Source organism: Mastigoproctus giganteus, chromosome 9 (assembly GCF_048544385.1).
Source record: "Mastigoproctus giganteus isolate SK-2022 chromosome 9, ASM4854438v1, whole genome shotgun sequence".
In the NCBI taxonomy this organism is placed as follows: Eukaryota; Metazoa; Arthropoda; class Arachnida; order Uropygi; family Thelyphonidae; genus Mastigoproctus; species Mastigoproctus giganteus.
In genome coordinates this window covers 59,846,673-59,873,287 of record NC_143583.1, presented here as the reverse complement: position 1 = coordinate 59,873,287, position 26,615 = coordinate 59,846,673, and the positions used below count along the sequence as shown (strand labels likewise).

Sequence of the window (26,615 nt, the reverse complement as noted above, 5' to 3'; positions counted from 1 at the left end):
ATGCGGTGGTCATTCCCTGACCTTCCCGCATCCTCCATATTTGGTGGTGACGGGCTCGAACCCTGGTCTAATCAAGAAGCGTGTGTTAGGCACTGCTGCTCCTTCCCACCTGGCTACAGAGGCGCCAGGATGCAAAGAAAAACAGCAATGAATTCTTTACTTATGTAAACTCCAGAAGGAAGGGGATGAATCAGATTGGTCCACTTGATATTGATGGGTCAACTGTTGATGATCCTGCTCAGGTAGCTAACAAACTAAATGAATATTTTGCATCGACATTCACACATGAGGAGTTATTCAGCGAGGGGAATGCCAGAGGTGTATTCAACTCTAGCAGTAAGCTACAGAATCTTGAAATAACTGGGAGTAAAGTGGAGGAGAAATTGTTGAAGATAAACACAAGAAAGGCACCCGGGGTGGATGGGATCTATCCAGTTATATTAAAGGAGGCAGCAGAGGAAGTAAGCAAACCCTTAGCCATAATTATGAGAGCTTCCTTGGACTCAGGGGAGGTACCCACAGACTGGAGATGTGCAAATGTGACTCCAATGCTCAAAGGAGGATCAAAGGCTGGCACAAGTAATTATAGACCTGTGAGTTTAACTTCTGTTCCAGGAAAATTAATGGAGGCACTAGTTAAAGAAGCACTGCAGGATCATTTAGACAAGACTTCAGTTATAGCTCGGACACAGCATGGTTTTGTTAAGGGGAAGTCTTGCCTGACCAATTTGATTGGATACTATGATGCAGTCACAAAGGAACTGGATGCAGGGAATAACTTTGATATTATATACTTGGATCTTAGAAAGGCTTTTGATACTGTTGCACATGGAAGACTGCTGCACAAATTGGAGCAGTGTGACATTGGAGGCAAATTGCTGCTGTGGATAAAGGGGTGGCTGAGGGGGAGAAGACAGAGAGTGGTGATCAATGGACACTGCTCGTCGTGGACTAATGTGATTAGTGGAGTCCCTCAGGGCTCAGTGTTGGGTCCATTATTGTTTTCTGTATTCATAAATGATATTGATGATGGTATATCAAGCTTAATGTCGAAGTTTGCAGACGATACAAAGGTAGGCAGGGTTGTCAAGGACACTACTGACACTATGCTGCTGCAACGGGATCTGGAAAGGTTGAGCAGATGGGCCGAGAGGTGGCAAATGAAGTTTAACATTGACAAATGTAAAGTACTACACATGGGAAACAGCAACACCACAGCAACATATCAACTCTGTGGTACTACACTGACAGTGGTAGAGAATGAAAGGGACTTGGGGGTGGTTGTGCAGGCAGATATGAAGTTCTCTAAGCAGTGCAGACGGGCTGCAAGAGTAGCTCATGGAGTATTGTCAATGATATACAGGAATTTTTCCAGCAGGGATAAGGAGGTGATTATTCCCTTGTATAAGGCAATGGTCAGGCCACACCTAGAGTACTGTATACAGGTCTGGAGGCCTCATTTCAAGAAGGATGTAGAGCTGCTGGAGAGTACAGAGAAGGGCAACAAGATTAGTGAATGGAACAAAGGGGTGCTCTTACGAAGAAAGGCTTAAGTTTTGCAAATTACAGTGTCTGGAGACTAGGCACCAGCGAGGTGATCTGATAGAGGTGTATAAAGCCTTGAATGGTTTGACCATGCTCAATGCTGATGGGATTCTTCTTCTAGCTCAGAATAATCACCTGAGAGGGCATAAATTCAAATTGAGGAAAGACAGATGTAGGATAGACGTGCGGAAATTTGCCTTTAGCCAGCGGGTGGTTGGTTGGTGGAACAGACTTCCATCCCTTGTAGTGGAAGGTTGATAGCCTAATTAAGTTTAAGGCTCAGCTGGACAGGTATTTTGAACAAACAGAGGGGTGAAGTGGAAGTGGGTTTTTTTTTTTTTTTTTTTTGCTGATGCTGCATAAGCTTGCTTTCTTGCATCAAATGCCTCTACTAATGCTAATGCTAATTGCCAAATGCAAGGTACTGTGTATGGGTAGCAGTAATCCCAGAGTTACTTATCAACTGTGTCATACCACACTCAGGGTAATGGAACATGAAAGACCTGGGGGTAATTGTGCAGTCAGATATGAAATTCTCCAAACAGTGCTGACATGCTGCAAGGGCAGCTTATACATGGGGTTTTGTCAATGATATACAGAAACTTTGCTAGCAGGATAAAGAGGTGATTATCCTTTTTTATCCTTTTTTGTACAATGCCATGGCTAGACTGCATCTTGAGTATTGCATACAGGTCCAGAGGCCTCACTTCAGAAAGGATGTAGATCTGCTGGAACAGGTGCAGAGAATGGCAATCAGATTGGTGAAAGGAACAAAAGAATGCTCTTATCTAGAAAGGCTTCATTTCTGCAAATTGCCACTTCTGAAGACTAGGCACCGGTGGAATGATCTGACTGAGGTCTTGAATGGATTGAGTAAGATGAAAGTAAATGGCATTCTTCCTGTTGCTAAGAATACACAGATGAGGGGGCTCACATCTGGTGAGTATGGGCTTGGCACACTCAGGGTCCTGAGCTGGATATCATCATTCTTCTCTTTCTTGGTGATTCCTTCCTACTTCTAATTTTTTCTCTCTCTCTCTCTCTCTCTCTCTCTCTCTCTCTCTCTCTCTCTCTCTCTCTCTCTCAGGGTTACTCGGGAATTTTTTTTTTTTCCTGGTGCAGCATAAGCCTCAGGCTTCCTTGCATCATATGGATATCAATAATAATAAAAAATTTCAGTTGATGAAGGATGGTTGCAGGATAGATGTGCAGAAGTTTGCTTTCAGCAAGTGGGCAGTTGATTGTTTGATTAAATTTAAGGAACTATACAAATTTTTGGAGGAGAAATAGATAGGTGAAATGTGTAGTGGTTTTTTTTTGGCTGATGGTATATAAGCTTGATTTCTTGCATCAATTTCTGATATTACTACTACAGCTTAAAGTTACTAGCTAAAGCAAACAACACAAGACTGCTTGTTTAACATCAAGAGATTTTAATTTTAAAAAATTCAAAATACCCCAGCTATCTACAACTACAATCACAAGCTACTAAAATATAAATTAAAACAAATTATCACACTAAAAATACATAAAAATTAATTAAAAATAACTTTTGAAAAAAGGTATGCAGAAATCTTGCTTTCCATTATTACTAATGATCATGATACTAAAAATACATACATGAAAAAAAGCCTGGATTTATTTCTACAATTTGTCTAAGTTACAAATGGCAGGCTTACCTCTAAATAAAATACAAGACCTTTTATTACAAAACACACAGCAGAAAAATCACAAAATATGTTAATCAATTTGGCCCTGAAGAGAATTTTTTTCTCAGTGTGGTCTGTAGTTAGTTAACAGGAGAGTGTTTTTCAGGGATAGGATACACTCAGTGGGTTTTGTTTTTTTTTTTTGTTTTGTTTGGTTTTTAGGAGCATTAGCAACTAAGGCCATATTGCTCCGGGAAATGCGGTGGTCATTCCCTGACCTTTCCGCATCTTCCGTATTTGGTGGTGATGGGCTCGAACCCCGGTCTAATCAAGAAGCGTGTGCTACGCACTGCTGCTCCTTCCCACCTGGCTACGGAGGTGGCTACATTCAGTGGTGAGCTATAGTGGGCTCACATGGGCTCAGGAGAACCCACTGTTATTTTTTTTTGAAAATTTGCGAGCCCATTGTTGAGATGATCATTTATATTACAAATGAAATCCTGAATGCAATTATTGAGTATCCAAAGCCGAAATTACAGTGGAGCAAGCAGGGGCCCATTTACAGCATTTTAATGGCGCAATCAATCGGTTATGAATTTTAAAATTGCTTCATTTTTGATTTAATTACAGCTGGACCTCTGTTTTAACGAGCTTCTTTATAGCGAATTTTTTGAATTCCCATTGGTAACTACATTTAAAATAGTTTCCATTGAATGAAGAAAATTAGGAGAGAGAACTTTGTATGCATTGTTCTCACTTCTGGCCTTTAGGCAATTTAGGTAATTAAAAAGCGCGAATTAAGGGTGAAAGTGATTACCGTTTGACAATATTGGAGGTGTCCATAACACCCACGCAGTCTCATAACGAGAAGTCGTGCTAGTCAATATGCTTTCCATAGCCAGTCAGAGGATTAAGGAGATTCTCGACACAGATTATAGCCTCTGGTCAACCTGTGTTGTGGTTCCCCTTTACTCCGACAAACATCATTTTGGAGAAGTGAGTGATCCACGCCTTCCAGAAAATTTCTCCTGTCTATGTTTATATGGTCACAGTAGCTGAATATCCGTGTGATTCCGACTTTTTGCACTGTATTCAAAGAACTAGTGAGACTAGCAATGTAGAATGGGGGGGGGGGGATTGAGGCAACTAAGAAATGTTGGCAGATTTTGAAACTCTGTCGAGCCTTTCACTGTGTAGAAAGTGTTCTAAAATATAATGGCATACAGGCAATAATTAAAAAAAAAAAAAAAAAAAATAGACTGTATTACCAATCTCCAAAAAACTAGTGCGAATTATAAAGGATGATTGCTAAAGAAGTTGATGTGGAAACTATAAAGATCGGTCGTGTGTTCAGACCACGATGGGCAGCAATTAGCTTGCGGACGGCAATTGCAGGTTGGAGGAATTGTCCCGCTTTGTGCAAACAGTTTGAATCACAAGTTAAATACTGTATTCCGGATTATTAAATCTACTCTTAAATTTGGAATTTCTTAAAAATTTAGCACTAATGATTGACATCTTGCAGGAGCTCTCTTACCTTTCAGAAGCTTTACAGAATCACAATGGTAAAAGCAGATAAATTAATAATTCGAATATCAATGCTATTGCTAATTTGAAAAATTCTGCAGGAAATTATGAAGCTAAAATTGAGAGCAAGTTGAAGTGGAAAGAATTTGAAGGAATCAAAATCAAAAGCAAAAAAATTACTTCGTGACAAGTTATTAAATGCATTGTTTTATCCTTAAAGCATAAGTTATTAATGCAACAGAGTGATTTTTTTAAATAAAGAAAATGACGATGCCATTGAAAGAAATTTTAAACATATGCTACCCGAAATCGTGGAAGATGAAACAACTTTTGTCTCGGTGGCAAGATAGTGAAAACCGAATAAGAAATTTTTCTGATCTTTGAAACCATTGCGATTAGCGGTGCTGAAACTGAGCAAGCTTGCAAGCTTTCAGCGTAATGAATAATATTGTAACAATTAAACATGTTGCAGATTATGATGCCCATACATCTAAATGAAAAACCATTGCTTCAATTTGATCCAGATCGTTCAAATAATTCCTCTGTAATTCTATTGAGCAATTGCATCACATCGACAACAAATATTAATAAAGAAGTAAATTGGAAATTTTTAAAATAAATTTTTCTTGAATATTTGGGAAATTAAGTTAAGTTAAGAAGAAAACAAAGATAAGCATAGGAGCAGAAGAATCCTTTTTTGCAAGATATAAGACAAGACGAAGTTTTAGAAGGATGGAAATCAACTACGTTGTTTTTGCCCCACTGGTGAATTCCCTGAAGATCAGCATTTAAGAAATTGGTAGAGGATATTCGAGAAGTTGAAGCTGATTGAGCAGGGCAAGGTTTCTCAAAAAGTAAAGTGGAATGCAATGTGCTATCATCGGCAAACTATGGATAGGATTTCCAGTCAGTGGAAGAAGGTCATTAATATACAAGAGGAAAAGAGTGGGGGGAAAGAACTGAACCTTGGGGAACACCAGCATTAGTGGAGAAGTTAGAAGACAGAGAGCCATCTACCATCACCCTCAGTGAGCGATCAGACAGAAAACTGGATAACCAATTATGAAAAACAGTTGGCAAACCATAAGATGTAAGCTTGTTTAGAAGACCTTCATGGCAAACACAATCGAAAGCTTTTGAGATGTCAAGAGCAACTGCCTGTTTCACCGAACTTTTTCATTGAATTTGTCCATAAATGGGTAACATAAGCCAGAATATCACCAGTGGATCGAAACTGGCAGAATCCATACTGGCAATCGTTGATCAGATGGAAGATTTCTAGATAGTTTAAGAGTTGGTAGTAAATTGATTTCTTCATTACTTTAGAAAGAGTAGAAGTAATTGGTTGAAAGGGATTTTTCACCCTTTTTAGAAACTGGCTGGAATGACCAAATTTACAAGCAGAAGGAAAAACACCTTTGGAATAAGGAAATGAAAAAAGGCGGCAAAGAATAGGAGTAAGTTCAAGAGCACAGGTTTTGAGAACAAGTGGAGAAATACCATCAAGACCTGGAGCTTTCTTAGCATCAAGATTCGTCAAAATCCTTCTGACAGACATCCTTTTGACGGAAGACCACAGGAGGCATTGAATGGAGCATGTCAGAAATGGTGGGAGGTGTTTTACCAAGATCATTAATACATGAGTTTGAGAGAAAAATGGGATGATAGCAGATCAGCTTTATCCTTGGCTGAAGTGACAACAGAACCATCTGGTTTTGACATAAGTGGGAACAGAGATGGGCAAAAGTTGAGGCCAATAGCTTTGGCAAGAGACCAAAATGCTCGGTTACCATTAGGGCTAGAAGCAAGTTTTCTACTGTTAGCCTGTTCAAAATCTAGTTTGGACTGATTAATAACTGCTTTACAATTGTTGCGAGCTTTGGTTTAGGCAGAAAATGAAACTGAAGAATTGGAAACAAGCCAATTAGGATATGCAACGTTCTTCTCTTGAACAGCCCTGGAAAACCAAAGTTTAGATAAAGCACGAGATTTAAGTGGAATGTGGAATAAAGGATTCCATTCCTAAAAGAATAATTTCACTGACACGATCTGAGGAAAGTTTTGAAACAGTAATCCAAACAAGGAAAAGAAATCTCGCAGGTCATCCCATTTTGCATTCTTGTAATGCCAAACAATACGAGGTTGGGAATAGCCATGAGATAAAGACTCATGAAGAAACATCAAGTTGTGATAAAGAAACACCAAGTTGTGATCTGAGGTGCCTAAAGGACAACTCACTTCGACCATTTACTTAGAAGGGTTGTTTGTGAGAAAAAGATCAAGTGTGTTGGCTGTATGGTTAGGATTGTCCAGTATTCTTGTAGGTAAATGAACAATCTACACAAGGTCATTAGTAATTGCAAAAGCCTCGGCATCTCGACCAGCTGGGTCGGTGTGACTAAAAAACAGAAGCCAGCTGGAGTTGTGAACATTAAAATCATCAAGGAAAATTACCTCATTGTTAGGAAAGTTGGACTGGAGAAAGTCAAGCTGCAAAGAGAGGAAGTCAAAGAGCAAGTGATTAGTGGAGTTGGGAGAACAGTAGAGACAACAGATGAATTTGACACAACGAGGTAGAGAGAGATTTTAAGCGAGAGAAGATTGAAAAGAGGAGATTCCAAATTACCAGGTCTCTGACAGGGAATATTATTCACTGTATTTATTCACAGGGAATATCATTCCAAATTATTCACGTATGATTCCTTTCGCCTCAAAGGCAAAAGGAATCATACGTGACTAATTTGGGCAACTGAGATGAGCAGTAATTAAATCAACTGATAACTGGGATTCTGTCAGAAAAAGTACATGGGGTTTGGCAGACTGCAAGTGGAAATGGACATCATTGTGATTAGAAATCAGACGACGTATATTTGTGAAATGACCCAGGAAGTGTTTGGGAGGTTTAGATCTTTTTGCAGATAAGCTTACTCTATTAGTCTGATAATTCATGGTGTATTCAATAGTGAGGAAAAGTGGGTGGGACATGCTGTATGAAGTAATGAAATTTTTGGATATGGCGTACACGTGGTAAGAATATACCCAGATCTTTGACATAACGTTGCCTCGACAATGCTCCCCGCATACACACTACTCTGACTCCCTCCAGTCACTATCTGGCAGAGTAGAGGTAGCAAGATTATACACTAGCTGATCCGGAAGCCTCCTAGAGAGTTACCAATAGGTTCGGTCCGGTGTACTAACTAGCAGCCGGCCTGCAAACACCGTTTTAGAGCTGTATCCTCGAAATGTAAGGAATATTGGATCTCGCTATGATGTTCATCATAACCTCAAAAGTCATCAATCATGCTGCATGGTGGAAGAGATAGGGAAGGGTTGACCGGAACTTAGCTCAAGAGACTAAACATGGGTTCCACCACTTCAAGCCTCCAATAAGCAAAGTGGTGGTATTGCACTGGTTGATGAGAGTCATCTACCACCTAGTACTGCCTGGTAACATAGAGGGGCGGCGTTCCTCCATGTGGTGTGGGCACAACACCTCGACCCCTTCTTACGTTGGTTCACACCTGGGTGGTCATCCACCATGTACTTGGGCATGGAGGTTATACCCAGGATTACTAACGGTCCCACCATCGTGAAGGTGAGCAGAGGATATGGCTGTCACAGACTGTCCGGACTTTGCGAAATTGGGTCCACTTGACTTGAGTGTCACCCGAATATCAGTTCCATCAGCGTTTTAGACTCCCAGGTAGCAAGTAAAGCTAACTTGTGAATGTGTGAATGTAGATGCAAAATACTCATTTAATTTGTTAGCCACCTGAGCAGGATCCTCATCTGTTGAATCATCAATATCCAGTAAACCGATCTGATTCATCCCTTTCCTTCTAGAGTTTACATAGGTAAAGAACTCTTTTCTGTTTTTCTTTGCATCCTTTGCCAAGGATTTCTCATAATCTGCCTTTGCATGCCTAATCTCCTTTGTGACTTGCTTACATATCACCCATTAATTTATGTATCCCATGCATTTTTATTCTCTCTCATATTTCTCATTAGCTCACCTGACATCCATTTAGGCCTAAACCTTGAACAATATTTCTTAGTTGGTATGTAAAGTCTAGTAGCTTCCAAGATAAGTTCTTTGAATGCTTCCCATTTTGAATTTGCTGTTGGTAACATCATCAGCTGGTTCCACTGTATAGAATTTAAATACTGTCTCAGACATCGTAGTCACCTTTACGAAAGCAAAAACCCTTCCTTTACCCCTGACAGTAGTTACCTCTGAGTAAATCCCACTTCAGCACACTGTGATCACTGCCACCTAGTGGTTCCTTTATCTGCAGATTCTTAATGCATGAAGAATCACTACTGATAATCAGATCAAGAGTATTAGTCCCTCTAGTTGCCTCTCGAACATGCTGAGGTAGAAAACAATCATCCAATAAATCCACAAAAGCCTTCTAGTGTGCGAGTGACCAACCCACAAATTCCAGTGAATATCTGGGAAATTATAATCCCCCATTATAAGACTCTGATTTACTGGCCCACTATTTCCCTGTACAGTTTCTTATTATACTCATCAGAGTCGTTAGGCCTATAGCACACTCCTACTGTTAATTTTGATCTCCCAATGCTTATGTCACACCAAACTGACTCGACACTGCACTGTCCAGCAATGTCGACTGGCTTCACTTCCTTGGATTTTATGTATTTCTTAACTAATAGCATAAACCCTCCTCCCTTCCTATTCTTTCTGTACACATTGTACTCGTCAAATTCCAGTTCTGCATTCCTTATATCTGTGTGACACCACGTCTCTGATATCCCAACAATACCTGCCTTTGATGTTTTGAGCAATACCTCAAATTCATCAAATAATTTGGAAACCTCCTAAAGGGTTACCAATAGGTTCAGTTTGGTGTACTAAGTAGTGGACAGTCTGCAAATGCCGTTTTAGAGCTGTACCCTTGAAATGTAAGGAAGATTGGATCTTGCCATGATGTTCATCATAACCTCAAATGTTATCAGTCATACTGCGTGATGGAAAAAATGGGGAAGGGTTCACCGGAACTTAGCTCTGAAGACTAAGGGTTCCATCACTTCAAGCCTCCATTAAGCAAAGTGGTGGTATTGCACCAGTTGATGAGAGTCATCTACCACCTAGTATTGCCTGGTAATAGAGGGGTGGCAATCTTCCATGTGGTATGGGCACCACACCTCAACCCCTGCTTTTGTTGGTTCACACCTGGGTGACCACCCACAGTGTGCTTGTGCATGGAGGTTATACCCAGGATTACTAACAGTCCCATGATCGTAAAGGTGCAAGCAACGGATTTGGCTGTCACTGACCATCGGGCTTCGCTGAATTGGGGTCCACTTGATTGAATGTCACCCAAATATCAGTTTCATTAGCATTTTAGACTCCCAGGTAGCAAGTACAGCTTGTCTGGCATATCTGAGAGAATGTCTGTGACAACCTCGGGGACCCTAAACAGATTATCTTACTGTTAGGAAAGTTGTACTGGAGAAAGTCAAGTTTCAAAGAGAGGATGTCAAAGCATTTCAAGTGATTAGTGGAGTCGGGAGAATGACAGAGGCAACAGATGAATTTGAAGGAATGTGGCTGAGAGATTTTAAGCCAGAGAAGATTGAAAAGAGGAGACTCCAAATTACTAAATCTCTGTCAGGGAATATCAGGGTGGACTTTTGCACAAGTACCAACTTTGAATTGAAAGAAATTATACCATGAATAATTCGGACAACTGAGATGTGCAGTAGTTGAATCAACAGATAACTCAGATTCTTTCAGAATCAGACAAGTCTGTTCTATTAGAACAGCCTTATCTGATTAGTTTGACAATTGATGTATTTGTGATGTATAAGAAAATGTGGGGAGGACATGCTATATGAAGTAATCAGAGTAGAGGCAGCAAGATTATACATTAGCTGATCTGGAAGCATCCTAGAAAGTTACTAATAGGTTTGGTCTGGTGGACTATCTAATGGCTGGCTTGTGAACACTGTTGTATAGCTCGACCCTCGAAATGTAATGAAGATTGAATCTTGCCGTGATGTTCATCATAACCTCAAAAACATCAATCATACTGCATGATGGAAGAGACGGGAAGGGGGGTTGTTTTCTGGAGCTCTGCTCTAGACTCTAAACATGGGTACTACCACTTCTAGCCTCCAATAAGCAAAGTATTACTTAAAGACAACTACTGTCAAAGTTAAAGGCATTTGCTTTCTTAAGAGTGATTACTGTTGTCTCAGGCAGTTTTTAAACTCTATACTGTGGGACCGTCTGATGATATCACCAGCAGACTCTAAGGAGGAAGCATTCAGGAAAGTAATCGAAGGGCTGTTAGGATTTTCATATTGACTAAGAAATATCATTACAATCTTAGATCTAAATTCAGATCATAAGAAATGATGAAACTTGTGGCAGAGAAAAAAAATGCTTGCAATGCATACAAATTATTTGATGATACAAAAGCTTATGGTAGATATAAGCTAGTCTGTAATTGATTCATAAAGGAGGTTACGCACGCTAAGGCAAATTACAAGTAGTGTCTGGCAAAGAATTCCAAGGAAAGCACCAAAGATTTCTTTACTCATATTAAAAATAGAAGGAAGTACAGTCAAAGCTCTATATAATGACCTCCATCGATTGTTCATAAAATAGCATTAGATTAATGAGAAATTGGCCGAAAACAACCACATAGGATGTTATAATGTGTGGGACATTAAAAAGATGGTTGGTATAAAGAGCTTTGACTGTAGTTTAATCATACTGGTCCACTTGATATATATACAGCTTAACTACTGATGACCATGATCAGGTTGCTGACAAGCTGAATAGGTATTTTTCATCTACATTCACATATAAGAGTCCTTTAGGGAGGGGTATGCCAGAAGTTCAAATTCCAACAGGGAGCTAAATGATTTTGTGATAACTGAGAGTAGAGTGGTTATAAATATGAGAGGAAAGTCAAAAAGAAACTGTTGAAGCTTCACAAAAAAAGGCAATGGATGGGTGGGATCTATCCAATTATACTATGGGAGGCAGCAAAGGAGATAAGCAAACTCTTAGCCATAACTCCTTCTGTTCCAGGGAAAATAATGGAGTCCCTAATTAAGCAGGTAATACAAATATAGGACTATCTAAACAGAATGCAATTATACTGCAGTCACAGCATGGATTTAAGGGGCAATCTTCTCTGAAAAATCTGAGTGAGTATTACAATGCAATAACAAAGGAACTGGATGCAAAAAATAATTTTAATATCATACTAGGGAGCTTTGCCCCATGCTCACTTTGCTCACCAACCCTTGCACACGCTTTTCTAGGTAAAATGTAGAGGTATGATGGAGTAAGTTGAATCTTTTCTGGGTAAAAAATGCCTGTCAAAACGCACTAATCGATATCTAATCAGGAAATGACCTATGTAATTATTTACTTGTGCATTTGTAGTGACGTAATTTCCTGACCCACTTGTATAATTTAAAATATTTACAAAATACTACACTATTTAAAAATATACAAACTATATCGGGTCCCTTCATCAGCTGACATTACAGTGGAATATCAAATGATGCCAAGCGTGGTCACGAGGTTCGTGAAATTATGGAGGCAGTTGCCTTTCAATGGAAGACAACAATGTAATGGGGCTTTTATTTACCTGTGCATTTGTAGTGATGTAACTGCCCTGCCCTCTTCTCCTATTGGCTTGAATAAATATCACTAGGAGGAAAACTTTTTTAATGTATAGAGAGAGAGAGAGACTTCGATTTCAGGAAACTTTTGATAATGTTGCTCAAAAGATTGCTATACAAATTGGAGTAGTGTGGCATTAAGGGCAGGTTAGTGCCCTGGATAAAGAGATGGCTAAGTGTGAGAAGATAGAGTGGTTATTAACAGACAGTGCTCTTCATGGAATAGTTATTAATTGGACCCCTCGTGGTTCAATTCTGAACCCATTGTTGTTTTGTATATTTATTTAGTCCTATTCCACCTGTTTTTTTTTTTTTTTTTAAATACATTTCCCATTGTCATGATAATCAAGTATAGCAACTTCCTGTAGGACCACAGACCTTTGCTGTGGAGGATACTGTTGTGTTGTCTACTGCTGGATCATGAGTATTACAATGCAGTAACAAAGGAACTGGATGCAAAAATATAATTTTAATATCAAAAAAATAAATAGCAAATGCTTAGAAAAGCGGTACTCACCTTGTATAAATCTGCAATAAAATTTTTGGTAGATGGTGGTTTGATTTAGGTGGAAAGAGGCATTAAATAGAACTAAGGCGGGGAATGGAGTGAAAATATTTTAAACAGATTTTAAAATGAGCGCAAGGAAGTAGAAATGCAGATCTCCAATCCTTGGTTGTCACAAAGAGGTTAAAAGACGTAAATGAAAAAAAGAGAGAAGACAGGTGGTGCCAATAGTCGTTACGATGGACTTTCGTGGGTGAACCGTCATCAGTTGGCAAATGGAATAGAAGTGAACGCGTGTTGTATTTAAGGTTATCTAAACTCCCATGATGCTCTTTTTGACACGTGGGAACTTCAGCCGCGAGAGGTTCCAAGCCGGTGAAAGGTTGAAGGGAAGTTTAGCGTTAATAATGTTGAGATCAGAATGGTGTCGGTACCATTCGATGGTGAGGGCTTCATATTGAAGAATTCTGTAGCTCGATCTAAGTTTAATAATAGTGATGGCAGAGTCAACAAGGGGGGTGTGGTTATGGGTTTGAGCATGGGTTGTTAACTCAGTGCAGGATTGACTTGTCTTGAAACTGTTGAAGTGGTAGTATGCGCGGGTATTGGAAGTCGTGGAGGAACCGAATTTGGTGGTTGTGCTGCCGATGTAACAGGTGTCGCAGTTCCACTTCAACAGTTTCAAGACAAGTCAATCCTGCACTGAGTTAACAACCCATGCTCAAACCCATAACCACACCCCCCTTGTTGACTCTGCCATCACTATTATTAAACTTAGATCGAGCTACAGAATTCTTCAATATGAAGCCCTCACCATCGAATGGTACCGACACCATTCTGATCTCAACATTATTAACGCTAAACTTCCCTTCAACCTTTCACCGGCTTGGAACCTCTCGCGGCTGAAGTTCCCACGTGTCAAAAAGAGCATCATGGGAGTTTAGATAACCTTAAATACAACACGCGTTCACTTCTATTCCATTTGCCAACTGATGACGGTTCACCCACGAAAGTCCATCGTAACGACTATTGGCACCACCTGTCTTCTCTCTTTTTTTCATTTACGTCTTTTAACCTCTTTGTGACAACCAAGGATTGGAGATCTGCATTTCTACTTCCTTGCGCTCATTTTAAAATCTGTTTAAAATATTTTCACTCCATTCCCCGCCTTAGTTCTATTTAATGCCTCTTTCCACCTAAATCAAACCACCATCTACCAAAAATTTTATTGCAGATTTATACAAGGTGAGTACCGCTTTTCTAAGCATTTGCTATTTATTTTTTTAGTCAGAATTATCACGGTATTATAAGGATACTATAATTTCACTATTGTCAAACTTATATGATATCTTAACGTCATAATCAACACCTTATCTGCACCGAGTTAATATCTTTTATATATTTCTAATCTCATCCCTGATGCCCTTAGACATGCCTGATAGGAAAATACAACTCTCCAAAGCGCTTATCAAATATTTCTCCAACAAATTACACATAGCTTTCCTACAAAAATGCTTATATCACAACGTCATCCCCAAATTCGCCCGCATTTTTCCCAAAAATAACTGTAAAAAATACCCACATATCATACACATATCATACACCGCACGTCTATCGCGATCATACGTGAAGAACTTAAGAAAAGATTTAACAAAAAACACCAACTTTTAAACTGTATACACCAATTACGATTCTTTCTCAAAAGAAACATGCCACCGGACGCCTGGATTGAATATATTAACCACAACAATATACACATCAACGCCACCATCCAACACATAACACAAAAACACACCAAAAAATGGAACACACTCACATCTAAAACCCCCCCAAAAATCTCCACCGTTAACCTCTCCTCAAAATCCTTCACCCCTTCCGAACTCTCCGGCCTAGAATTTGGCTTCAATTTTGCCATTAAAGAACAACACTATCCAATTAAAGATTGTATAATCGAACTCCAGTCTAAACTCGATCAACATCCCGATAAGTGGCGACTTATACACCAGTCTAATAGGATAATAAATTCTAAACTCACATCTCTCCCTAACATAAAAAAACAACAACTCTCGGATTTACAAAGACTAAGCAAAACCCCAAATATCATCATCCAAAAAGCTGACAAAGGAGACACAATCGTTATCCTGGACAAGAACACCTACACAGAAAAAATGGAGTTAATTTTAGCAGACCAAGATACATATACAAACGACAGCAACCACAACATTACAAAACTTAAAAATAAGCTTGATACAGTTCTCAGAAAACTCAGACAGAACAAAGAAATCAACCTCTTTACATTACAACAGATAGGTATTCGCAACAACATTCTGCCCCACATGTTCGGAATAACCAAGTTACACAAACCTGGCCACCCACTAAGACCTATCGTTTCTTTTAGTAAATCAGCTTTTGCTAATTTATCCACCTTCCTTGTCAAAATTATATCCCCGCTCACTCGATTCTCTACATTCAAAATTAATAATACCAACCAAGCCTTCCAAAAAATCAGCAACACCACCATATCCGACGGAGACGTATTAGCTTCTTTTGACGTCATATCCCTATACACTAATGTGCATATTCCTTTCACCCTGCAAGCATTACGCGTACTTCTAACAGCTGATGACACTTTAACGAAACGTACCTCTCTTTCAGTTGACCACATCCTTGAACTTACCACTCTTTTACTAGACGCTAGATATTTTAGATTCAACAATAAAATTTATCGACAAACATTTGGTTTACCAATGGGTTTAGGCATTTCTGCCCCCCTTTCTGAAATTTATCTCGCCACTATTGAAAACCAAATTTTACAACCTTTCCCCTCTGAAATTAAATTATACATCCGCTACGCCGATGATATCCTAATAATAGGCAACAGAACAACCATAGACAATCTTTTTTTAAAATTCAATACAATACATGACAGGCTAAAGCTTACCCTCGAAATCGGAACGGACAACCAGATTAATTTTCTTAATCTTACTATTTATACAACAGACACAAATTTAAATACCAAGATCTTCAGAAAAAACACGCACACCGGTAAGTATCTACATTTCACTTCACATCATCCCCTTAGTACCAAAAAAGCCGTCTTACACAACCAAATCTACAACGCTATCAAATTCACCTCTTCACAAAACGATCTACAGAATGAACTTCAATACCTCACTGATAAATTCATAGCCAGGAGCTATCCCCCTCAACTCATCCAACACACAATATCCACCGTTAAAAACAGTATTAATAACCCAACCAGACACAGTCACAAGACAAATACTCGCATAGTTCTCCCTTACCATAGTGAACTCGCAGCACAATTCCGACGTATATTCAAAGATACCGACATCTCCCTCACCTTCTCCACTTACAATAAACTAAGTTCCCTATTTAATTCTTACAAAGATACACACAAATATCCCATCAATGATCTCAATAACTTAATATATCTCATAAAATGCCAACCGAACTGCGACACCTGTTACATCGGCAGCACAACCACCAAATTCGGTTCCTCCACGACTTCCAATACCCGCGCATACTACCACTTCAACAGTTTCAAGACAAGTCAATCCTGCACTGAGTTAACAACCCATGCTCAAACCCATAACCACACCCCCCTTGTTGACTCTGCCATCACTATTATTAAACTTAGATCGAGCTACAGAATTCTTCAATATGAAGCCCTCACCATCGAATGGTACCGACACCATTCTGATCTCAACATTATTAACGCTAAACTTCCCTTCAACCTTTCACCGGCTTGGAACCTCTCGCGGCTGAAGTTCCCACGTGTCAAAAAGAGCATCATGGGAGTTTAGATAACCTTAAATACAACACGCGTTCACTTCTATTCCATTTGCCAACTGATGACGGTTCACCCACGAAAGTCCATCGTAACGACTATTGGCACCACCTGTCTTCTCTCTTTTTTTCATTTACGTCTTTTAACCTCTTTGTGACAACCAAGGATTGGAGATCTGCATTTCTACTTCCTTGCGCTCATTTTAAAATCTGTTTAAAATATTTTCACTCCATTCCCCGCCTTAGTTCTATTTAATGCCTCTTTCCACCTAAATCAAACCACCATCTACCAAAAATTTTATTGCAGATTTATACAAGGTGAGTACCGCTTTTCTAAGCATTTGCTATTTATTTTTTTAGTCAGAATTATCACGGTATTATAAGGATACTATAATTTCACTATTGTCAAACTTATAAGATATCTTAACGTCATAATCAACACCTTATCTGCACCGAGTTAATATCTTTTATATATTTCTAATCTCATCCCTGATGCCCTTAGACATGCCTGATAGGAAAATACAACTCTCCAAAGCGCTTATCAAATATTTCTCCAACAAATTACACATAGCTTTCCTACAAAAATGCTTATATCACAACGTCATCCCCAAATTCGCCCGCATTTTTCCCAAAAATAACTGTAAAAAATACCCACATATCATACACCGCACGTCTATCGCGATCATACGTGAAGAACTTAAGAAAAGATTTAACAAAAAACACCAACTTTTAAACTGTATACACCAATTACGATTCTTTCTCAAAAGAAACATGCCACCGGACGCCTGGATTGAATATATTAACCACAACAATATACACATCAACGCCACCATCCAACACATAACACAAAAACACACCAAAAAATGGAACACACTCACATCTAAAACCCCCCCAAAAATCTCCACCGTTAACCTCTCCTCAAAATCCTTCACCCCTTCCGAACTCTCCGGCCTAGAATTTGGCTTCAATTTTGCCATTAAAGAACAACACTATCCAATTAAAGATTGTATAATCGAACTCCAGTCTAAACTCGATCAACATCCCGATAAGTGGCGACTTATACACCAGTCTAATAGGATAATAAATTCTAAACTCACATCTCTCCCTAACATAAAAAAACAACAACTCTCGGATTTACAAAGACTAAGCAAAACCCCAAATATCATCATCCAAAAAGCTGACAAAGGAGACACAATCGTTATCCTGGACAAGAACACCTACACAGAAAAAATGGAGTTAATTTTAGCAGACCAAGATACATATACAAACGACAGCAACCACAACATTACAAAACTTAAAAATAAGCTTGATACAGTTCTCAGAAAACTCAGACAGAACAAAGAAATCAACCTCTTTACATTACAACAGATAGGTATTCGCAACAACATTCTGCCCCACATGTTCGGAATAACCAAGTTACACAAACCTGGCCACCCACTAAGACCTATCGTTTCTTTTAGTAAATCAGCTTTTGCTAATTTATCCACCTTCCTTGTCAAAATTATATCCCCGCTCACTCGATTCTCTACATTCAAAATTAATAATACCAACCAAGCCTTCCAAAAAATCAGCAACACCACCATATCCGACGGAGACGTATTAGCTTCTTTTGACGTCATATCCCTATACACTAATGTGCATATTCCTTTCACCCTGCAAGCATTACGCGTACTTCTAACAGCTGATGACACTTTAACGAAACGTACCTCTCTTTCAGTTGACCACATCCTTGAACTTACCACTCTTTTACTAGACGCTAGATATTTTAGATTCAACAATAAAATTTATCGACAAACATTTGGTTTACCAATGGGTTTAGGCATTTCTGCCCCCCTTTCTGAAATTTATCTCGCCACTATTGAAAACCAAATTTTACAACCTTTCCCCTCTGAAATTAAATTATACATCCGCTACGCCGATGATATCCTAATAATAGGCAACAGAACAACCATAGACAATCTTTTTTTAAAATTCAATACAATACATGACAGGCTAAAGCTTACCCTCGAAATCGGAACGGACAACCAGATTAATTTTCTTAATCTTACTATTTATACAACAGACACAAATTTAAATACCAAGATCTTCAGAAAAAACACGCACACCGGTAAGTATCTACATTTCACTTCACATCATCCCCTTAGTACCAAAAAAGCCGTCTTACACAACCAAATCTACAACGCTATCAAATTCACCTCTTCACAAAACGATCTACAGAATGAACTTCAATACCTCACTGATAAATTCATAGCCAGGAGCTATCCCCCTCAACTCATCCAACACACAATATCCACCGTTAAAAACAGTATTAATAACCCAACCAGACACAGTCACAAGACAAATACTCGCATAGTTCTCCCTTACCATAGTGAACTCGCAGCACAATTCCGACGTATATTCAAAGATACCGACATCTCCCTCACCTTCTCCACTTACAATAAACTAAGTTCCCTATTTAATTCTTACAAAGATACACACAAATATCCCATCAATGATCTCAATAACTTAATATATCTCATAAAATGCCAACCGAACTGCGACACCTGTTACATCGGCAGCACAACCACCAAATTCGGTTCCTCCACGACTTCCAATACCCGCGCATACTACCACTTCAACAGTTTCAAGACAAGTCAATCCTGCACTGAGTTAACAACCCATGCTCAAACCCATAACCACACCCCCCTTGTTGACTCTGCCATCACTATTATTAAACTTAGATCGAGCTACAGAATTCTTCAATATGAAGCCCTCACCATCGAATGGTACCGACACCATTCTGATCTCAACATTATTAACGCTAAACTTCCCTTCAACCTTTCACCGGCTTGGAACCTCTCGCGGCTGAAGTTCCCACGTGTCAAAAAGAGCATCATGGGAGTTTAGATAACCTTAAATACAACACGCGTTCACTTCTATTCCATTTGCCAACTGATGACGGTTCACCCACGAAAGTCCATCGTAACGACTATTGGCACCACCTGTCTTCTCTCTTTTTTTCATTTACGTCTTTTAACCTCTTTGTGACAACCAAGGATTGGAGATCTGCATTTCTACTTCCTTGCGCTCATTTTAAAATCTGTTTAAAATATTTTCACTCCATTCCCCGCCTTAGTTCTATTTAATGCCTCTTTCCACCTAAATCAAACCACCATCTACCAAAAATTTTATTGCAGATTTATACAAGGTGAGTACCGCTTTTCTAAGCATTTGCTATTTATTTTTTTTAGTCAGAATTATCACGGTATTATAAGGATACTATAATTTCACTATTGTAATTTTAATATCATTGGGCTCTAGCATTTAATAGCATTGGGCTCTAGCTTCCAGCTAGAGTAATTGATTGTAGGAACAAATGACCCTGTGGTGTTCCAGAAGAGATTAGTTTCAATAAATTTAGGAAACAATTAGACATATTATCAGAGGAGTGTACAAATTAGATAGCTAGGGTTTTTTTTTTTTTTTTTATTTGGCTGATGCTATATAAGCTTGCTTCCTTACATGTCACTACTACAAAAGAAACATACCAGAATATGAGATGAATGTTTTAGAATAAAGATACATTTAAATTGTTTTTTGCAAAAAAAATAAATAAACACCGTTTGCTTATGATCAAAGAATTATCCATGATTGTAAAAAAAAAAAAAAAAAAAAAAAAAAAAATAGCTGGCAGTCCTCAGTTTAACCTACCATCACTTGCACCTTTTAACAGACACTCCTATGGCATCTGTCATCACATTTTGTTTTGATTGAAAACTATTTTTAGCTTTAAGATTAATTAAACTATTTAATATCATGTGCTATTTAATAATAGCACATGAAATTAATAATATAGTTTATTAAGCTAATTGCCCAAACCACTATACATTGAAGGTGACGTTTAAGGCATCTTACCAATACCCATCATCAGATCATGCTGCTGACAAAACTCCTACTTGGCAATGCTGCAGAAACCTGATGTGCATACAGCACATCAGATTTCTAATGTGCCTGATATGCATACAGCATACAGCCTGATATGCATACAGCATATTAGGTGTCTGGCAGCATCGTCTGATGATGGGTATTAAGACACCTGAAACACCCCCTTCAATGTATAGTTGTTTGGGTGATTAGCTTAATAAATTATTATTAATTGCATGTGGCATATGAGTGGTTATTAAATATATTGGTAGTAGTAATGGAGGCATGAGATGCAAGAAACCAAGCATATGAGCCTATGTACATCAGCCAGAAAAAAAAAACAAAAAACAATTCCACACATCCATTCCCTCTAAAAGTTTGTCCAGTTCCTACTTAAATTTATTTAAGCTATCAACTTTCACAACAACAGAAGGAAGTTTGTTCCAACAATTAACCACCTGCTGGCTAAAGGCAAATTTCCCCACATCTATTCTACTACTGTCTTTCCTCATTTGAATTTATGCACCCTCAAGTTTGTAATTTGAGAAAGCAAAAAAATCCCATCAAAATTCAGCACACTGAAGTTATTCAAGGCTTTATACACATCAATCAGATCACAGGTGCCTAGTCTCCAGCCGCTGAAATATGCAGAACTTACGCCTTTCTTGATAAGAGGACCTCTCCGTTGACCTCACCAATCTTGAATGTATCCTTCTGTACACACTCAAGCAACTCTATATCCTTCTTAAAATGAGGTCTCCAGACCTGTACGCAGTACTCAAAGCATGGCCCAACCATTGCCTTATACAAAGGGATAATCACCTCCTTTTCCCTACTAGCAAAACTTCTGTATATCATTTGACAATACCCTATGACCTGCTCTGGCAGCCTGTCTGCATTGCTACATATCTGACTGCACAATTACTCCCAGATCTTTTTCATTTTATACCACCTAAGTGTAGTACCACACAGTTGGTATATTACTGCTACCCATATGCAGTACTTTGCATGTCAATGTTAAACTTCAATTGCCACTTCTCAGCCCATCTACCCAAATTTTCTAGATCCTGTTGCAGTAGCACACTGCCATTACTGTCATTAACAACCCCGCCAACCTTTGCATCATCTACAAACGCTGACATTAAGCCTGATATACCTCCATCAATATCACTGATAAATATACAAAACAACAGTGAGCACAACATCTAACCCTGGAGGACTCCACTAATAACATTAGTCCATGAAGGGCAGCGTCCATTGACTACCACACTGTCTTCTCCCACTCAACCACCCTTTTATCCATTGTAGCAACTTACCCTTAATACCATCTCTCCAATTTGTACAGCAGTCTTCCATGTGCAACAGTATCAAAAGCTTTCCTGAAATCCAAGTACATGATATCAAAATTATTTTTTGCATCCAGTTCCTTTGTAACCACATCATAATATCCAATCAAATTTGTCAGACAAGACTTTCCCTTAACAAACCCATGCTGTGTCTGAATTACTGCTGCAGTCTTGTCTCGATGATCGTGCAATGCATCTTTAACCAGTGACTCCATTATTTTACCCGGAACATAAGTTAAACTAACTGGTCTGTAATTACTCACGTCACCCTTAGATGTCACTCATGTCACCCACTTTGTGAATTGGGGATATATTTGCACATCTCCAGTCCGTGGGGTTTTCCCCTGCGTCCAAGGATGCTCTCATAATTATGGCTAAGGGTTTGCTTACTTCCTTTGACGTCGCCTCTAATATAACTGGATTGATCCGATTCACCCCAGGTGTCTTTCTTATGTTTAACTTCAATAATTTCCTACACTTTGCTTTCAGTTATTACAAAATTAATTAATCTTAATGGAAATCAACCACGTAACATCCTTCCCTAACTATATTAATTTTTACCCTTTTACTGAATTGAAAATGATCTATTCGTCATAAACTAAAAGATTTCTTGTTTCATCTGTTAATTATTATTTGTTAATTCCAATTTCAAAATACCGAAAGAAAATAAACATGAGAAGCCAACAATAAACTATTTATTACATGGATTTTTTTTTAATTTTTATTTCCTCCGCTGTTCGCCTTTAGCTGGCGAATTCAAAACTCTACTGCAAAGTTGCGCCTATCAGACACCATGTTAGCAACGGAAGGTAAAATGGCTCGACAAATATTTCTACATAAGAATCGAATATTTAACACATTAAAATCCGATCATCGGAAGCTGACAGTAAACCTAAAATGGGCTTACTGCCTAAAAATCAGTTTATTCTGTTGAATAATGAAACAGATACCTTCTATTAGTAATCTCATTTTAGATTCTGCAGTAATCAAAATTGCAATAAAAGGAAAATAAGATAAAATAGACGTGACCCCTATTGGTAAAATTACTTAAATTCTTAACTTGTGAAGGAAAATGGCGGGACGTTTTGAATACTGACAGTGCAACAATTAACAATGGCTGGAGCATTTCTTGTAGCACAATGCACACTATCTCGGCATACGCGTCCCCATACATTGCTCTACCCAAAGATTACTCTGCGGCTCATCCAACTAGAAAAGAAAGCAAAGTGATCACTTCATCTCTCACAACCTACGTTTGTTTACGCAAATTACACTGAAGAAAAATTTACATGAGGAAATTTCGAAACACGAAACAGAAAATATATTTATATACAGATTTTTTAAATCCATTTGGAATAAAATGCTTTTAGTCGGTTATATTCCTCGATTACTCATACGAATTCATATGTGAATAATCGGTGAATTTAACTCCCCAATGTGAATACAAACATTCACGTAAAGAAAATAAATCGACTAATGAAATAATTACTAATATCACATCTTACAAGAAAAATCAATTCCTTCGTTTTTCGACTCCACCAATTAACAATGAACTTTTATAATGTAAGGCAAAAATAAGTTGTTTCTTACTGATGTATGTCTCTTTATCTTGCTGAAAGAAAAAAGATTACTCATTGCGTACTCCAAAGCTATATAGTGGGTTTCAACTCGTTTGCCAAGCAGTGAATGAGCACACTCTTGACATGTGTTCGCAACAGTAGTAGCCGCTATATTTGATCAACGGGTTCGCGAATTTGAAAAAAAAAAAAAAAAAAATTGTATTTTTTTTGCTTATTTCTCCTCGAAATAACAAAAATGTCTGAATCAAGCATTACATCCAAACCAGGATCTCTAGTAGTTATTATTTTTATCTTTTAAATCTACTATTTCTACTTTCCTTTTTTTTTTTTTTTTTTTTTTTTTTTTTGGTAAAATTTAGAACAGAGTTCCCCCTTACAAAATAGAGGCGAGCAGAATAGGAAGAAGGCAATAATTTCATGCCTAACCCGCTATGGTTAGTGATAGTTAGGGTATTTATCTCCCCTGCCACTGTTTTTAAATCAAAACAGCAGGAAGGAGGGATAAACACCCTAAGACTGAGGCAGTCCGGAGGGGGAACCCTGTTCTAAAGTTCAGCCTTTTTTTGTCTTGGAGTTGGTTGTTGTATGTAGAGTTTCAGGTGCGCATCAGCAACTTGCACAGTGATAAACATGTCTGTAAATTGCGCACGTTCTGTGGTCAATTTGCTATTTGTACTGTCCTCGTCTGAGGCTGCCTAGCTCTGCCATTCAGCCAGGTTGTTGTTGCTGCTGTTGAAGGTTTTGCACAACGGCTACAGCAGCCATAAAGTGCCTTTAGAATTATTTATATAATAGTTTTTTCGAGATAAGAGAACATCTTTCTCTTCTTCTTAAGAAAGGAGAAAAATCCATCTAGGTTTGCTTCATTTCCTAAGATGTGCTTCATTGTTATAGGCTCCTGTAAACTTCTGTGAGACAGCAATGTTTCTAGCTTTTCATGCTGTTAATAGGAGCAGTCAAGTAAAATAAATTTCACTATGAGAACATATTATGGCAGCGAGTACATCATGCAGGGTCTTCGCTTCTGACCGGAAGTGTAAAGATCGGTTATATGAGAATGTGCAATGCGTGAACCACTTCTTTCCTTACTTTCCTAGTGCTGGAGGTACAGAAGGACAGCTGGATCTTAATTGCCATAAGATTATTGTTGTTATGTTCTTGCCATATATTTTTTCATTGGGAGTAGTAAGTTTTCGTATAATGGTGTTTTAGTCAATTACATTTGAATTTATTGGTTGATTTGATGCCTCAACTGTTATTTCCGAGTATTCCACAACGAGATGGGATCCAACAAGATACTGCGTGTTCTTTGTCTTATAGTTAGTTAGTTAGTTATTTGGTTTTTAGGAGCATTAGCAACTAAGGCCATATTGCTCCGGGATATGCGGTGGTCGTTTCGTGACCTTTCCACATATTTGGTGGTGACGGGCTCGAACGTCATCTAGCTGGATCAGTTTGGTCTGATTGTTTCAGCAGAGAATGGCGATTGTGTTCTGCATTGAGTTGAGAGCTTAAAGAATCGGTATAGATGATATGTTCTGTGATGGTTTGAGAGTAAGGTGCTAAAGAAGTAGGTGGATGGTAAATGGTTCTGCAGAGATATTGCTCAACTCTGTTGGAAGAGAAGCAGTAACAGTGAAAGCAGGTGAGAGTGCCACCGCACCTATTGTCTTGATGATTTAGAATAATATCTAATTATAATATATAATTAGATGTATATCTAATAATATTCAGCATAAGTGTGGGTGTTGATAGCATGAAGTTATCTTATATTTAAAATTTGCAAAAAGAGTTTACCCACTGACAAATAACTATTACGTTTAACCGTAATTGAATCCCCCAGAGGATTAAGGAGGATCGTATCTTGATAGATTTTTTCAAACTATAGATCCTAGGCTGAAGTAATCTCATGGAGTCTAATGCCTGCAGTTTTATTTAAATGAGGCTTATTTTTATATTAAGAAGTGCACTGCAGCTGGAAGGGGCATGGCTAAATAGTATGAGTTGGCAGGCTCCAAACGTTAGATACACAGTTTACCAATAATACTTTCCTTCTGGAATGAAATCGATTTTCGTGGACTTCTGTATATAAATTGTGAGCTGGAGAAGTTCTAAATACACCTAATGCATTTGTGAAAGCGTTGTGCTGGATACGTTCAAGCCATAGTGCACTGCTAGAGGCAGAGTCAAAGACTGGTGGAGCATAGTAGAGACGCGATCAAATAAAAGCTCGATACAGATTGAGAAGGCTACAACATTCAACACCCTAGTTTTTGGTAGATATTTCTCTAAGAAGGTTATTTTTTTTTTTTCTAAGCAGTTGACAGGGATTTGCTTTGTATGTCCTAGGAAGTGAAGTTTTTTGTCTAGTGTTAACACGTGGTACTAGTGAACGGGATGATATGCTCCAGTAAATGTAATTAAGGGTCCGGATGTCGATTTCGTTTATATAGAAATGTATGGCTGCTGTCTTTAGTTTTGACAGTGGTTCCATTAATTGTTTTTTGCAGTTGTCTTTTGTCAGAGACGGGATGTCACACAGATATAAGCAGTACAGAATTGGAATTCGGGGAGTACAATGTCTACACAAAGAAAAGACAGGAAAGGAAGGGAGGAGGGGTTATGCTGTTAGATAAGAAACACATAAAATATAAGGAAGTGCATCCAATTGACATTGGTGCACAATGCAATGTTGAGTAAGTGTGGTGTGACATAATCACTGGTAAGGCGAAAATGAGAATAGGTGTCTGTTATAGGCATAATAAATCTGATTACTACAATGAGCAGTTGTGCAGAGAAACATGACAAGTAAATCAGAATGTCTTATAATGGGGGACTTTCACTTTCCAGATATTGACTGGAACTTGTTGGTCACTGGCACGCTAGTAAGAGTTTTATGGATATATTGGATGATGTTTTCTACAGCAACATGTTCGAGAGGCAACAAGAGGGAATAATATTTTTCATCTGATCATCAGCAGTGATTATTCATGCATGTAGAATTTACAGATAAAGGAACAACTGGGTGATAGTGATCATAGTGTATTGATGTTGGATTTACTTAAAGATGTAACTACCATCA

The 26,615-nt window shown here is 38.4% G+C and overlaps 1 protein-coding gene across 1 annotated transcript in view; it reads right to left on the bottom strand.

The window, feature by feature from the left end:
• The window catches only part of ND-MLRQ (NADH dehydrogenase (ubiquinone) MLRQ subunit), a 67,270-nt gene extending 43,617 nt beyond the window's left edge, over window positions 1–23,653 (bottom strand). The window contains exon 1 of the mRNA XM_090381615.1: window positions 23,544–23,653. Coding sequence (XP_090237741.1) covers window positions 23,544–23,588 — 45 coding nt within the window. The 5' untranslated portion in view covers window positions 23,589–23,653. The remainder of the gene's footprint in view (window positions 1–23,543) is intronic.
• Window positions 23,654–26,615: the final 2,962 nt, after the last annotated feature.